The 15,931-nt window shown below is 44.2% G+C and overlaps 1 protein-coding gene across 5 annotated transcripts in view; it reads right to left on the reverse strand.

Moving 5' to 3' along the window:
* Positions 1-11,408: 11,408 nt before the first annotated feature.
* Positions 11,409-15,931, reverse strand: part of DLGAP1 (DLG associated protein 1) — a 408,595-nt gene continuing 404,072 nt past the window's right edge. For all 5 annotated transcript variants that reach the window (XM_065832405.2, XM_071804221.1, XM_065832404.2 and 2 more), the window contains 2 exons: positions 14,866-15,018; positions 11,409-11,989 (listed from right to left, as the gene is read on the reverse strand). In XM_065832405.2, the coding sequence (XP_065688477.1) occupies positions 11,780-11,989; positions 14,866-15,018 (363 nt within the window). In that variant the 3' untranslated portion in view covers positions 11,409-11,779. The remainder of the gene's footprint in view (positions 11,990-14,865; positions 15,019-15,931) is intronic.

The following is a 15,931-nucleotide window of genomic DNA, read 5'->3' on the forward strand; positions in this document are numbered from 1 at the left end:
AGATCCTTTGATCCCTTCCCCATAATTTTTTTTTTTCTTTTTTTTTTTTTTTGGTGTGCAAGCCAAGTGACATGACACTGGACTTCGGTACGTCGCCTGATTTACTTTAATTTGCATGTTGAAGAAATCTGTCAAAAGGGCAGCATGAGCCCTCCACCACCCAGCCACCCTGGCCAGGCTCCCCTGGCAGCTGTGCCATGCCAAGGGAGGCCGCGCTGCATCCACATCACAGCCCGGCATCTTTCATAAGCCACGTGTGTGGAGCTGTGCACGCACCAGAATGTGGGGTAGCCCTGCCTCAGCTGGGAATGGGTTTGTTTTGCTGTTTCTGTTTGTTTTTTTCACCTCGGTGATAATTCTTAGCCAATGCGTGATCTCTGCTCTGTGTACTTTACTACTCCTTGTGATAATCAAAATCCGGCCCTGAACTTTTTCACTACAAGGGAAACAAGAACTTTGCCCTGTCGGCTGTTCACAGGGTGTCCGGCAGTGCCATAGCCTTTTCTCACGTTCAAAAAAGCCTCAAAGCCTGTGGAAATCAAGGTTATGCTGATGGCAGAGCGCTTATTAGTTTTTCACCACTGTGGGTGGAGATCAGGTGCTTTGACCTGACAAGAGATTTCTGATGTCAACCTCCTCTTAAAAAAGAGAAGGTGCCCAACCAGTGGAAACAAACCTATTCATGCCAGGATCTCCAATAACATGCTGTATACGGCTCAAAGTGCAACCTGTGATGGGCAGGTGCTGAAACATTAACCAGACCTTGGGACACCGTCTGTACTCGCCGCTCGGTGCCCGTGCCATTGATCCCAGGAGCGGGAACAAGGGCTGCACTGGGTGTTGTGTGTAGGGTGGTGGGGGAGCAATAAAAAGGTACGAGCTTCCTCATATGGGGCAGTGTGAAAGCTGGGAGAGGCTGAGAGCTTAAATCTTGGTGTCTGGCTCTTTTTGAATTGTTGTGGCAAACAACGTGGTGGTGGTGGTGTGAGACCATCCTTCACATGCTCTCCCACATTAGCAGATTTAACCTCACCTGCAGGTGAAACCCCTAAGCCTTCCTCTGCCCCAAAATGAGGTGAGGCTTGTGGGAAGAACAGATATTATTTATGAAATTGAGGGCTGCAGTGGCAAGGCAAAAGAGAAATGCTAGAGGTGCTTCTGGACTCACACCTCAGATGGTTTGGATCTGGGTGGTGGTTTGGATTGGTTTGTTTTTTAACACTGGTGAGCTGTCCTGGAGATCAGGTGCGGAGATATGAAGATCCACAAAGCGTCTCTGAGCACATGAGTGTTGTAACCACATCACTGCTCCCTGAGCTCAGCTGACACGGGAGACCAGTAAACATCTCCCGCTGCCTGGGTAGGTGACAGCACATAAATCTTCAGAGCACTCTGAGGAATAACAAGTCTTTTGCAACTTTTCCTTTGAACTCTGAAGGAGTTAGGCTTGCATGATGGATAGTGGCGGTGCCTGGCTGTACTCCAAGGGCAGCACAGCTCCTGAGTCCCTTGCAGAGGTTTTATCCTCACCTGAAGGAAGGGCAGAGCCAAGCTGCCTTCCAGTGCTGGTGCTCACAGCTCTACCAGCTGTCGTTTCCAAACACCAGCACCCTCAGAAAGGCGCTTGTATACATCTTGCGTGCTTGGCATCAGGTCAAAAGCCATTCCTATAGCGTCTGCTCGTACAATACACATGTATAATGTTAACTTGCCTGATTCCTGCTGTGGGTTTCTCCACAGCCACTACTGCATATTTGTGTCTTGTCAGTGGCTCAGCTTTGGGAGCTGCTTCTTCCATTAGTGCTCAGAGTGAGCTTACCTGGCTACGTGTCCCCATTCAAGGGCAGCAAAGTGACACCTTGCCCTGCTCATCCTGAATCATTGCTACCTGGCGAGGGTTTGGGAACTGCGAGATCGTATTTTAGCTGCAGAAAAAGCATCAGATTTGGGGCTTATATCAAAAGACTAATTCTTAGTCAGGCTGATCAAGTCTTTAGGTATAGGACTTTGCCTTCACAGCTCTTTGTAAAGTAATTGCTCTCCTAGTAGTGGTAAACAAAAGGACATCTCATTTATGATGCTTTAAATCATACAATTCATTTTCAAAGACAAATGAAATCATAGCGTAGGACTCTGGAGCAGGGCTCCTTCCTGGATTGTAAACACTGCAAGACAGAAACCATCAACATTTGCACAGCATTCAGCCCAGCGCAGAGCAGCTTCCCTAGTTGGGGCTTTGGAAGCACACTAACAGGGATGTTAAATCACGCTGAATACCTTCTTACGATATTTACAATATAACAATAACCATGCATGCGTGTGCCCAGGACTGCGTGCCCAGGGTGAGGCCAAGCATTGCAATACAGCCCCCCTGCTCATCACGTGTGCGCTGCGGTGGCTGGAACCTTTTCAGGTGCTGTCAATATTCATCAGAAGCAACTTCTCAGAAGGAGCGATGCAAGAGTGTGTTACTGTGTGAGCTGTCACCAGATGTGCCAAGGACTGTGTACTGAAACGGCAGGGGGGAAAAAAAGGCATTAAAAATACCATTGCCATGTTGCCCTCTGGGCTTACACCAATGTGACACAAAGAACTAGACTTCTGCAGTTTCATGTTTCCTTGACCTTTTGAGAAAGGAAGAAAACTTTCAGTTATAATACTGAAAGTCCAGAGCAAATATAAGACACTAGCTCCTGAGATGTGAGAGCAGAATTTCATGTTATCTGTTGAAAAACTCAGAGAGAGCAAGCAAGCTGAGGTGTAAAGATAACTGAAAAAAGAGATGGATGAATTAAAAGCTAAACTTCTGTCCCAGTTGAGTGTAATTATTGGTGTTTCAGGAGATTCATCCACCCTGCTCTGGTGGGATTTTTGACTTGGCATCAGTGCAAGGTAAGGCAGAAAACAAGTGGCTCTCTTACCGCATGAGTGGGGGATGCACCATGAGGGGAAGCTCTCAGACAGCGGTGCTTCTGCTGTGACTTGGCTGACAGACCCTGGCAGCAGGGCTGTGGCAAATGCATGTGGCAGGGACGCTGTGACAGCACCTGCATTGCGCTTGCTTAACACTTGGGACGGCCTTGGACCATCAGTGTTAAGCTGACACATGCTACTTGACATGAAAACATTTCCAGTTAAAAATAATTTCAGAATATAGTTATATTGGCTCATGCAACTACTGACAAACAATATCTGCTTGGATTATGTGTTAATGACAAACTCTGCATGCTTCAACCGGTTTCCTTGGTTTGGCTGAGTTTCCTGATTTTATTCTCCACCTTCTACTAAGAAATATTTTACCTCAGAGAGGACAAACATGGAGGGTGGGCTGCTTCCACCTGAAATCTCAGCATTGCCTGGGAGAAGCTGAATGATGCGAATCATTGCAATGAATGTGGTACATCACACAAGTAGCTCTTTTTCGTCTTTTGTATACAAGCACAAGGCTATTAAGCAAAGGATGAGAAACGCGTGGAGTACAGCGTGGTTTGCTAACATATGGCTAGGTTCCCAGGTCCATGTGCATTCTTGCAGGCAGGCTGCAGTTGTCGTGACGCTATTGCCAGGAGAGATGTAAACAAAAGGAAACCTCTCCTTGTCAGTTGAAGCACTAGGTTAGTAACACAAAAGAGTACTTCATGCTCTTTCAGATTGATACATGCTATCTGTTTATCAAAGACGCTATTTGCTATGTGTAGTCATACGGCTTCATTGACGTAAGTCACCAGTTTTTACATTTCTTTAAATCACATCAGTATTTACTGTCGTGAGTCAGGGCAGCGAGCAAGGTCATAAGATCCTCTCATATAGGATCATGACTGAAAATTCAGGTGTTTTAGGCATAGCTCTTCTGGGTTCACTCAGACATTGACGAACAGACATGTTTCCATTGAAGCTGCTAAAGGCTCACCTTTATGCCTCAACCAAATTTCACAGCTGGCAATTAGCCTGGAATGAAGTCTCCTTTTTCTCCCAACACCACAAATTCAGCTATATCACTTCTCTAAAACACTGACGTTTATGCTGGATTAAAACAGTTGCTAGCAAGATGAAAACAAGACTCACCCCTTCAAACTCTTCTTTCTCACCATGACAACTTACTTCATGGACGTAACAGCCATGAACTGACCTGGATTACTTCTGGGTCATGTTATTTGTGTTAAATCCCTGCCACGTTCCTCTAGAGTTGGCATCATCTCAGTAGTGTGTGACAAAGCCCTGCACTGTCCGAGCCACAGTGTCGCCCAGGGACTTGCATCTCCCCTGCCCTCAGCTGGGGACCCAGGGACTCCTTGGGAACATGATGCTGCCCCGGCACATCACGTACATTGTGGTTACAGTGGCACTGATGCACTGGGAAGGGATGTCAGATATTTAGAAACTATTTAAGGAAATGTTGCTCCAAGAGGGGAAGGAATCTCCCCATTCAGCTGTTGCTACGGATTGTGACAGCAAACACTTTGGTCATGGACAAATTTGTTGCAGCTCTAATGGTGGTATCCAGGCTCTTCTGCCAAGTCGTTTTCATTCTCCCTGCTTTCCTCCTTCCCTAGGGCCACCAGTGGCACTCCCTGTTTTGGCTTCTGGTACCGTGGCCTATGTTCTCAGAGCTCATTTCACCCAGGTACCACAGCATGGAAAAACTGCTCCTGTGAGCTGCCTGACCGGCACCATTTTTTTCCTTTTAACTGTCAATTACTGTGTGGAGAGATGAGGTATGACACAAGCTAAAGTGCATCAGTTATCTCCATTTCTTCCCCTTAGGTGTAGCATAGCCGTGATTTGCCAGAAACATCTACCAACTGAAGAAGTTTCAGTACTGGTTTATTTTCAGGTGGTAGAAAAGCTTTCTTCCTAAGAGTGGCAAAATGACTGGAGCACAGTGAGTTATTATTAAAACCACTTATTTAAAAAAAAAAAAAAAAGAAAAACCAACTTGCTATAAGGTGACAAGCAAGAGCCCAGTTCATGCAATGCATTAACATCTCAGTGCTATGTACTTTGTGGAGCACACGGCAGAGTTGAAGAGCAGGGACGATCACAGTCCTGGTGCCAGGGCTGCCACATTTCAGCACTGAACACATACTCACCGAGTGATTCCAAGCAGCAGTTTTGAGCTCTGATAGCCAGTTTGGTAGGAAAAAACAAGCCATACTATTTTAAGGACATGACTTTGATAATTCTCCAGTTAAAAACCAGGGAAAAGTGATAGGTTGGGCATTCCCACAGGGGAAGTAGGTTAGTTACATTGGAAGGGGTTACCTTTTGCTATTTAATGTCTCGGCTCCCTAGTTACCATCTCCAAACTAAGATGTTCGCCTCAGCACACGTTTGTTTACCCAAATGACTTACCTTACCTCCGTGAGACATTTGATACCCATAAAATATCTGTCACGCACGCTCTGTTCTGCTTTTCTCTAACTCCAGGTGGGGCCTGTCCCTTTCCCCAAATTTTTGACAGCTCTGAAACGTGGTGGTGCAGGTTGGGGGCCAGGCACTGTTTGCCTTCTCTGTGGGCTCCGCAATACTCCTGTATTTCTCCTCTTAGAAAATAACTAGCAAAATCCATAATTGCTTCCGTTCTCTTTGGCTAAAAGCGAGGAATAGCCTGGCACCCCACCATGGGGATTGTTCAGCACAACATTGATATGATGAAGGCCTCTACACTAGGAGTTGCCCATAATAGGTGATAGCAATGTCACGGCTGAGCTTTTTTTTTTTAATATATCCTTTTCTTTCCTTTCCTTTCCTTTTCTTTTCTTTTCTTTCCTTTTCTTTCCTTTTCTTTCCTTTTCTTTCCTTTTCTTTCCTTTTCTTTTCTCTTTTCTTTTCTTTTCTTTTCTTTTCTTTTCTTTTCTTTTCTTTTCTTTTCTTTTCTTTTCTTTTCTTTTCTTTTCTTTTCTTTTCCTTTCCTTTCCTTTCCTTTCCTTTCCTTTCCTTTCCTTTCCTTTCCTTTCCTTTCCTTTCCCTCTTCTCTTCTCTTCTCTTCTCTTCTCTTCTCTTCTCTTCTCTTCTCTTCTCTTCTCTTCTCTTCTCTTCTCTTCTCTTCTCTTCTCTTCTCTTCTCTTCTCTTCTCTATCTTCCTTTTTTTTCTCCTTTCATGTTTTTTTTTTCTTTTACTTTTCCCCCTTGGTGGAGCGCAACCAGGGAGGTGATGACTTACCTGCCACAGCTCGATAGATCGCAATCTGGAACTGGCAGAGTGTTAACACAATGCCCCAGCAGAGCTTTTCTGTCTCTAATTTCTATGATTATGTTGTTACCGGATCAGTGAAGAGAACCATGAAAAACACAATTACCAGGAAGCCGTGTTCCTTTCCTTGTCCCTTTGTCTCGCTGCGGATCGACTGCGTGACTCACAGAGCAATAGAGGACCCGCTGTATTCACCCGCGCTACCGAAAAGGGTGCTGCCCGCCAATGGGACCCGAGCGTGGGAAAGCCTGACAGTCAGTCACGTCATGTTTTGCAGCTGGCATCCAAATGCATCCTGATGAATCGAGTGACAGCAGCTACCTGCTCTCGCTCCAACAGCGACCGAGCTGCAGCGCAGAAGAGGGGCTGTAAAAACCTTCCTGCCACGTACAAAACCACAGGGAAGGGAAGATGAGTGAATGAGCTTGCCATGGCAGGACAGCAATTTTTCTTTTTTAGGTCACTGGCATAGGATCAGACTAAAGTGAAAGAGGATGAGTATGTTTTGACTGCGGGCGCTGGTCCCAGATTTGCCCAGTGCATCACAGCCTGGTGGGGCTGACCCGACCCCTTTATGTGACGCATGGCGGGAAAGGAGAACTTGGCTTCTTGACTGCACATGTACAAACCTGAGACCCCAATGACAAATGCCAATAGCAGCAGAGCAGCCATTATTTTTATTATTACTTGGTATAAAAAATGTCAGCTGAAAGTCAACACCAACTCTCAACAGATCTGATAGGCAAGCAAGCTCTGAACTGACGGTTGAAATGCATTATTTGCCTATTGCGTGCTGCAAAAATAAATGTCTAGCAGGAGAGAACAGACTTTGGCAAACAAACTGACAACAAACCATACTTGTGGGGAAGGCGCATGATTTCATCTGGAAGGGAACATTAAGTCTAAATAGGGATAAAGTTTACCTTAAGCATGCATGAAAGGCAGGGCTATGAGCCATAGTTTGGACTTCTTCATCTTCTGCCGGAGAACAGCTTGAAACGTATCTGCTATCTTACACCCTCTGATCTGTTTTCATTACAAAAAATAAACCATCCACCTCAGAAAGTTTTTTAAATAATAAAACTTACTTTCTTTTTTTTTTCCATCCCTGATATATGACTTTATCAGTGGCCCACGAGAACATAAACTCCAGCAGATGAAGAGTAATCTCTTCATCTTGGTGGTAATAAACCTTTAAGCAGAAGTTTCCCTCCCTATAGATCCCTGGCACAAATCTTTCCGATCTTCCTGTGCTAAGGGCCTAAATATGGGTAAAAGGTATGTGGTGCAGCACTGCCATGCTATTAGGCTCTATAGACTGAATCAGGATCTGATTACATGCTGGTATAGCCATGAACCTCATCTTTTGGGACATATGGGATCTGGTCACCATCTTTATTTCACATACTGGGAAAAACCCAGTCTGGAAGCAGGAGCCAGCTGTCCCTGCCAGGGATCTCTTTCACCAACCGCGTTTCAGCCATCACCAGAGATAAGTGCAAGATGAAGGGAACGAGTGAGGGGAAAGGAGAAAAAACAGGCTGGGGGTTTCTCACTGCTGCTTTTTGAAGCCACCAGCAGAACTCCAGACATTTTCAGGAAGGCCTGGCTGGGCTCCCTGCAGAAGCGCCTTTGAAGATGTTGCTAAGGCTCAAGGCCTCTATCATGGCAACATTTACGCCTGTGAGTAACTAACTCGCTGCAGATGAGCACTTGCAGGGCGCTCAGCGGGACCCTTCGTACGAGACCCCGCAGGATCGGTCCTAAGCAATGAGCACTTGAAGAGAAACATTCTGCTTCTCGTGCTTTTATCCTTCACCACATCAAATGAAACGCCTTGGCAGCTCTGGGAGGATGAATTTGCATTGAAAACTCACAGCTCTTACAAGCAGTGCATTAATTATTTTATTAATTTGCTCTTTTTTACATTATGGGAAACATTCATCTATTTACATTTTCCTGTCCACACACAAACTAGATAGATAATCCTAAGGAAATTCGAATCGTTAAGCCATAAAAACACTCTCCTCTGTCTAAAGGCTTTCAAATTTGTGTCTTTTGTTTCAAATCAAAAACATGTTTAAAATCACATTTGGGAATGCAGGTAGGCCAGTGATTTACATTCCACTTACTTAAAATATGCATTTGCCCATTTTCCTTAAAAAAAACACCCCAAACCAAAAAGACAATAAGTCCACAAAGATATAGGTTAAATTAAAGTTATAGTGCACATCAAAACATTAAGGGAACACAAATAAATAAACTGAAATATTTTACAAATAAATTATTTCTATTTACCTTTTCAAGTATTAAAAATCTTTAATCCATTTCTTCATCTTTCTTTACAAAAAGGTTATGATAATTTTACGGAAACATCTGCAAAAAATATAATAAATTTTTTTTTTTTTTTAAACTTTAAAGCAGGAGACAAAACCAACCTTTTCTAAAATTTCTCCCAAGGAAAAAAAGAAGCAATACTTTAGTACCAAAGTGAAACAGAATATAGGCATGTTTAATATACACTGGGCAGGTTAGACTAAAACCAAAGAGTTACAAATTATACTGAAACAGATGATAGAGCAAATATACTAGCATTAGTGTCAGTAAATGAGTCAAGTGGTTAACTAGTGGCATTCTAGGGGCAGAAATATTCTATTTTATATTTCCCAGTCTTTGCTATTTTTTTTTAAATGTTGCTAAAAAACTAACTGAATGTTATAATACCCTCTCCAGTGCCAAGTGAACTAGCAGGCATTCAGCTAGGAATATATTCATTTAAAATAGATATGAAAAATATTCTATGATATACAAATACAATACTTTGTGATGTACAAGACTAGATAATCTTCACTTTTCTGCTGTTTTAAGGGGGAACTTACTGGATACAAATTTCTGTAGCCACTTGTCAACCAAAGTCTTAACTCATCTTTCATAAAACGTTCACAAAACTAAATAAGTCTGCAACACAGTAGTGAATGTGGACTCTCACCTGGCTACTGCTTTGAACATTTCAGTACAAATGAGTTCCAAATAATTAATACTCCTTATGACTATATATGCTCAAAAGTGGCAGTTGGCACTATTAAATACTGCAAACACGGTGATGTTTCATTGCTGCTAAAAGTTAAACGCAGTGTTTCAAAACTAGCAAACACACTGGTATTGAAACGCTTAGAGGGTCAAACCTTTCGAAGCTCCTGTGACATAAAGCACTCTAGGGTTACACTGGATTTCTGATTACTCTAGTTAAAAGTCTTTTATATATTAAATTATTAGCCCTTATCTTGTAAACCACAGCAGTAAATATTTGTGCCCTGTTTATAAAGACATAGCTCAGATATCAATGGCTTTGAGAGGTAGCAAATTCTCTAGTGGTTTTAGTATGCTCTTATGAAAATACCTGGTGCCAGAACCTATTACCTCTCCTATTTTCTTGAATAAAATTAAATTAGCACCTGGCTATGATGTCGTAGGAAAAGAAGCTGTCTGGCATGATCTCAATGGAGAGTTTTAGCAAGAGCTTAACTTTTTGATGACGACTTTAAATGCTTTTTTTTTTAAGCACAAGCTGCAGAACTGCGCCGCCCGTGCGGCGGGGTGCTTCACGGGTCAGACTGTCCGCGTGCTGGCGTGTGGCAATGGATGGACCCTGTGCCCCCCTGTAGGAGCAGAAAGCAGCCCGCCTTCCCCCTTGCACACCCGCACAGCCGGGGTGAAGAGCGCTTGGGGACCAGCGGAAGGATCCAGAAAGCATCGCCATGGAGCTGGGCAGACCCCGGGGGGCCACGCAGAGCTACCCCTGCCCCGCACCGGCCCCAGCATCCCAACCGGCCGATGTGAATTCTGCTTCCAGCAGCGCACGGCAGTGCGGGATGCCTGGGCGCACGCAACACGCACACGCTCGCAACCAGCTCTTGGCAACATGCCTTGACGTAGCTTTCCTAACGTTGGCACAAAGGGTGTCCACGGTGGCGTGGTCAGCGTCGTTCCCTGTCACGGAGGTTTGGGGACAAGCTCCTGCCTCAGCTGGGGGTGGACAGACAGGCAGGGGCTGACCTCTCACGCTCCTCTCCAGCCCTGCTGCCTGACATTCCGCCCCCTGGTATTAATGAGCTACTTGGGATGCATATTTTTCATGACTGCAAAACAATGACAGAAGCCAGAGTTGGAAGGCTCATCATGAAAAAAAAAATTAAGTTAATATTGATCCCATAACTTGTGAAAAATGCTTTATTGTTCTTCTTCAAATGGGTGTTTTATACTATTAAGAGGAGGCTGAATTAGAAACTTACTCCTAGATATGGCCCGTTTGGTGATAAGCGGTCTGAACTGTAGCATACAACTGGCTGTGGATCGAGCAAAGCAAGCCTGGCCTGGAAAAGCAGCAGGGGCTCCATGTACAGCAATTCGCCTACAGGTGTCCATGTGTGGCTGCGTGGACGTGTGAGATCAGATGGTCCCACCGAGATTAAGACATCAACAAAACCAAGCTTTTTTTCTTTTTTTTTCTTTTTTTTTTTTAACCAATATAATCCATACAATACAATACAAGAGGAATTGACAATACAGTACAATTTTAAAAATTCTTAATACTTGGACAAGAAAATCCTTCTTTTATATTATCTCTTCAACTTTCATTGCTTCTTATCTCCTTCCTTTTCACTCTTTTATTGCCTTTCAAAATAGATTATTTCCCTGGAAGATCAAATTTACAATCTTCTGCTGATTGAAATGTTTAAGTAGTGATTGATGAAATAAAAATGAGGCAGTTTGTGCAGCTGTGAGTGTGCAGGTATCTTTCCACAGGATCTTTTCTATGCCTTGCCATCTCACCTGTGGCATACACTTTCACTTTTTCACCCCTCAGAGCTGTGTTATTTCTCCCCCCACCCCACAACTCCCACCCCTGCCCCCGCCCCCTCCCCTTGTGTGACTCCTTAAATTCAGGTGAAAATGTGTGATTCGGAGGTTTAGAATAAAGTGCGCCATCTGCTTTAAAAAAAACAGTAATAAAAAGAAGGGAATCCGAGTCATAGCTCCTTTCATCTTTTGTGAGGAAGACGGCAGAGTCCAAAAGGATCACCCTGCATGACTGAAATTTCCAAAGTCCCCTACAGTTTGATATTGCTGTACACTGGGTAACAGACTAGCTTTAGGTCAACTAAAGATGAGTAAGTTAAACGGAGCATCTACTGTACAGGTGCGCAGGTGCGTGGAAGTCTGAGCGCCGCGTTTTATTTGTTTCAAACAGAAAAAGAAATCAAAAGGATCGTACTCGTTTACATGAGGCAAAGTGGCAGCATCAGTACATGTGACAAAGCATCGTGATGACATGGGCGAACCTTCAGAAAGCAAGGGTGGTTACAGGAGATCTCTCGGAGGACCGACAACTACGCCATGGCAGTGGAGTTCACTGGGAACATCGGGGCGGCTGTGTACAGAGAGAGGGAAGGGGGAAGGGGGAAGGGGGAGGAGAGAGGAGGAGGAGGAGGTACAAATACTTTGTGGTGACCTTGAGCAGGAGCCTAGAGGGGCAGATTATACATGAGGCTTGTCTTGCCAGAGAGTCCTCCTGGTTGTATCCCTTCATAGCCTGGTCTGGGCTTCGGGGATGTATATCTCAATGCTTTCGGCGCTCTCGGTAGCTGAGTTCTGGCGGACCGATGCAGCGCGCTTGGCAGCCATCAGCCGTTTCCGGGCCTCTTGACGCTGCGAGCTTTCCAGAGAGCGTTCTCGTATGAGTGGCACCTGACCTTTCGATGGCTTCTTTGGCACTGGAGGAGGGACCCTTCTCTCCTGATCAAAGCAGAAGGTTAATGGCATTATACAGCTTCTCAGGGAAAGGGGGGAAAAACTAGGATATGTCAGTAGTTAGAACACACATTTTACCTATGGTTTGTTAGCTCTTATCTGCCTTTCTGTCTTCAGTCAACTGTGCTCAGGGGTTCATAAACATGGGGCAAGGACAAAGGGGAGGGGAGGGCCGGCCGCAGTGCCACTTCTCCTCGGGGATGCTGCCAGGGCCTAGGCCCCCCCCATTGCTAACCCCTGAGTGCGGCTCCCTGGGGCCAGGGGGGGATCCAGGCATCTCCTCCCGGTGACAGGGACTGGAAAGGAGAACATCTCGGAGGCCACCTCCTGCCGCCAGCCCCGTCTCCTGCGGCAGGGAGCGAGTGCCGCTCTGGGCAGGGCCGCTCCGGACAGCCCCAGCTCCCGGGACACCCACTTCTCTAGGTGCCCTCGCCACACGGACATACCGTGGCTTTGGCGTTCCCAAATGCAGGTGGGAACTAGCTGCCTGCAGCTGGTGCATCAGAATAAATATATAAAAAAAAAAATAATCTGTTTTGTAGCGGCTTAATGACTGCTGAAAAATCCCACACTTTGGGTCTCACTGTGCAAGCTCATAAACTCCAGCCGCCTGCTAAATAGGCATGACAAGCAACAATCAGCTAGAAATAGAAAAAAACTGGTAGGAAAAAAGTAAAAACCATTAAGAGAACATACATTAATCATCACAGTGGCAGCTAGCTCCAGATACGTGATCAACGAGAAGGACTTTTATGTATATCCTGGTGCACGTAGACACACACACACACACACACGCAAAAAAAACCCAAAACCCCAACAACACAAAAACCCTCAGAGAGGCATCTCTCCCGAAAAAGAAAAGTGTATTCAGGTCTGAATTTCAGGCGGCTACAAAGACTTTGTCAAGTTAATTAGATTGTCTTTTAAGTTACATCCCCTTCCAACTGTGAACATGGTCTCTGAGCGAAGGGATTTTATCGCACTACAAAGGTCCCATTCTGGCCTTTCGTTTCCTCCCATGCTGCTCACAACAGCTTCCATGGCTCGAAATATAAAGGTGCTTAGTTACACTTATTCATACTTGGCTTTTTCTCTCCATCCAAGGATTAATCTATGCTGCTTAAAAAGGGCCTGGTGGCGAAGGCCAAAGGCAACCGGAATTATCAATTCCACAGAAAGTTTTTTCTTCTTTTTTTTTAATACTTTTTAAGGAAGGAGATGATCTGTTTCATCTAGAATTATGGATAATGCTGTTGAAACAGGAACGCAGTCAGTGTAACTCTTTAAAATCTTCACCTTCCTACTGTAGGTCCCTCTCCTCAGTACTACTTAACTTCTTTTAACCTGTTACAGTTTTCTTTTTATTGGAATCTCTTTGAAATGTTTTTCAGAAGCAAAGAAAAGGCACATTTTTTTAAGGAAAGGTCTTGTTTCTTACTGCTGCAATTGCAACCACTCAGCCTACCCACTTTACTGTAAAAGCTAATGAAAAACCATATACCAGTGTTTCTGTGCATGCATGTTTGACAGATTTAACTTCCTTTTCTGATAGATACTGAAAAAAAAAAGATAAGAAAATTACTTGCCTTCAGTACCTTGGGCTAGGAAAACATATTAATTCCCCTACAAAATACACTAGGTATGCATAAATAGTGTGAACATGGCACTCCTGAGTCAGGAATGAATATTTAGTCTTGATTGGAGGAGAAGGGAGAGTGCCACCTGCACAGCCTTTGCAAGTTTCCTGCTGCAAGATTGATGACGTTTGGTATTATTGTGATTATTTGTTCAGAAGAAAACACAGCTTGGGTCATCAGCAGCCAGCTGACCATAAATAAGTTGGGGCAGCCTGGACTCCTGTCTGAGCCACTGTACCTGTAAGTCACGTTCCCCCTCCTTCTGTTGACCCTACCTGTTGGATCTATTCACTGGTATCACACCAGCCACAGTGGAAATTCAGCCATCCAATTACATACCTATAGGAGCGCGATATTAGACCGTTGATTCCTCTAGGAATGGGTCTGTCTTTTTAAGGATTTTCTGAAACATTTGTGTATTTTGGTTCACCCAAGTGCTATTTGTCTCGATGCGAATAGTAGGAGGAGAAAAATAAAGCAATGGTGCCAAATGAGAATGGAAAGTGAAATATGGCTCACACTTGGAGATGTGATAGTTTTTCATGGTGACAGAAGAAGACTACATTTAAAAAAAAAAAAAAGACAAGAACTCCAGGTGATTTTTATGCTACTCTGGGTAAACAACACTACCAGCAAAGCGAACCTGCTTATGAAATCACCCATTTAAAAAACCCAAAATGAACAAAAAACCCAAACAAACAAATGGAAGAAAGAAGAGAGAAAGAGAGAAAAAAAAGATGTAGAAGTTCTCTCATGTAACATTTTGGAAGGCATATTTTTGATATCGCTCTGTTTGTAATCTGTTACCAAAATCAGTGATGGTTACAGTGCTTCCCTAGTTTTTTAAGTAACACAACCTAGAACTCTTGCTATATGCAATAATATGAACCGCAAATGTGATTTATTTAATTTTAAGAATCAATATATAAGGCAGTTCCTTCCAATGATTGATCATCTAATATGATTAAATGTAAAGCTTAACAAAGTACCACATTCCCATTATCCGATTCACAAAGACAGATTTGGTTTAAAAATATGCCTGAAACATATTACAGATAATATCCCAGATGATTATTATGTAAACATTGTTAATACAATGAAATTAGTTTGATATGAGCTTCATTTCACATTTTAACGTCAACGCTGTAACACAGAGGCCTATTTAATCTGTCCGGTATTTGTGCAGGGTTTTAAATGAAGCATACAAAATCTACAATGTTCTACCTTCTTGTCATGAGGATCCATCTGTTTCCAATTATTGGCCTTTAACTGATGAAGTTCATCAAATTTCATACTAATATTTTCTATGGACAACTGCAGCATATCCCAAAACCCTGCTAAATCCTGGGAGGTCGGCCGTGGATGTGCATTAGGATTCTGTACAACAGAAGAAAAAAAAAAACACAACACATGTGGTTTAGTACATCTTAATGTGAAGCATTTGTGCAAGTGGTTACGAATCTCGCTAGCGAAGCACTTTCAGCAGATCCAAGCGATGGGCGAGAGATGGAGGGAGAAACAAAGCAGAGTGCTACTTACCGGCGGGGGCCTTTGTGAGGTGTCTGGCTCGGTCTCGAGCCACGGTGCCCCCACAAGCCCCCGCTCACCGAAGGCAGCGGCTGCCCGCCACGGGTCACGGGGAAATGGCAGGTGGCAGGTCCCCTGGGGCAGGATCTGCCTAGGGATGCTCTTGGTCACAAGTGGTGATGTCCTAACCACATAGAAATTAACCGCCAGCCTCTTCTTCACTTTCATGAGGAAGGATTCCCCGCCATGTTCATGCTTGTTAAAAGGTGGATACCTGTGCAACGCACATTTTCTGCTTGTGCATATAGTGTTATACCGGTGTGTGAATGCTTTTTTCACTCTCTGAGAGTCTAAAGGCTATAAAAATACATCATTTCAAGTAAAATTGCCTCACATAAACCTCAGGCCAATCTCTTCATGTCTTTTTCTTTACAAGAATTACCACTGCAGGGTGAAAAGCTCAGAAGGGAATATGCAGAAGCACAGTAATAGTGTTTCTACAGGCACATTTTTGGCAAGAGTGAGACTGGGACACAGGCGGGGAGTGTTGCTTTGCGTGTGCTTAACTCAGTCCCATTCACTGACCCCAGAGCACTGCTCAGAAGAGCACACCCGGACCATTAGCACCACACAGGACAGAGGCTGGTGACCCAAGAGCTCCTGTGCTGCCTTCTGTCCCCTCTGTGCAGCCCAGCTCTGAGCATTTTGTGTGTGCCATGAAGTTGTCTCTGGTCTGCTGGCAAAGTTTCTATGAGGGAAAGCT

Source organism: Patagioenas fasciata, chromosome 2 (genome assembly GCF_037038585.1).
Source record: "Patagioenas fasciata isolate bPatFas1 chromosome 2, bPatFas1.hap1, whole genome shotgun sequence".
NCBI lineage: Eukaryota > Metazoa > Chordata > Aves > Columbiformes > Columbidae > Patagioenas > Patagioenas fasciata.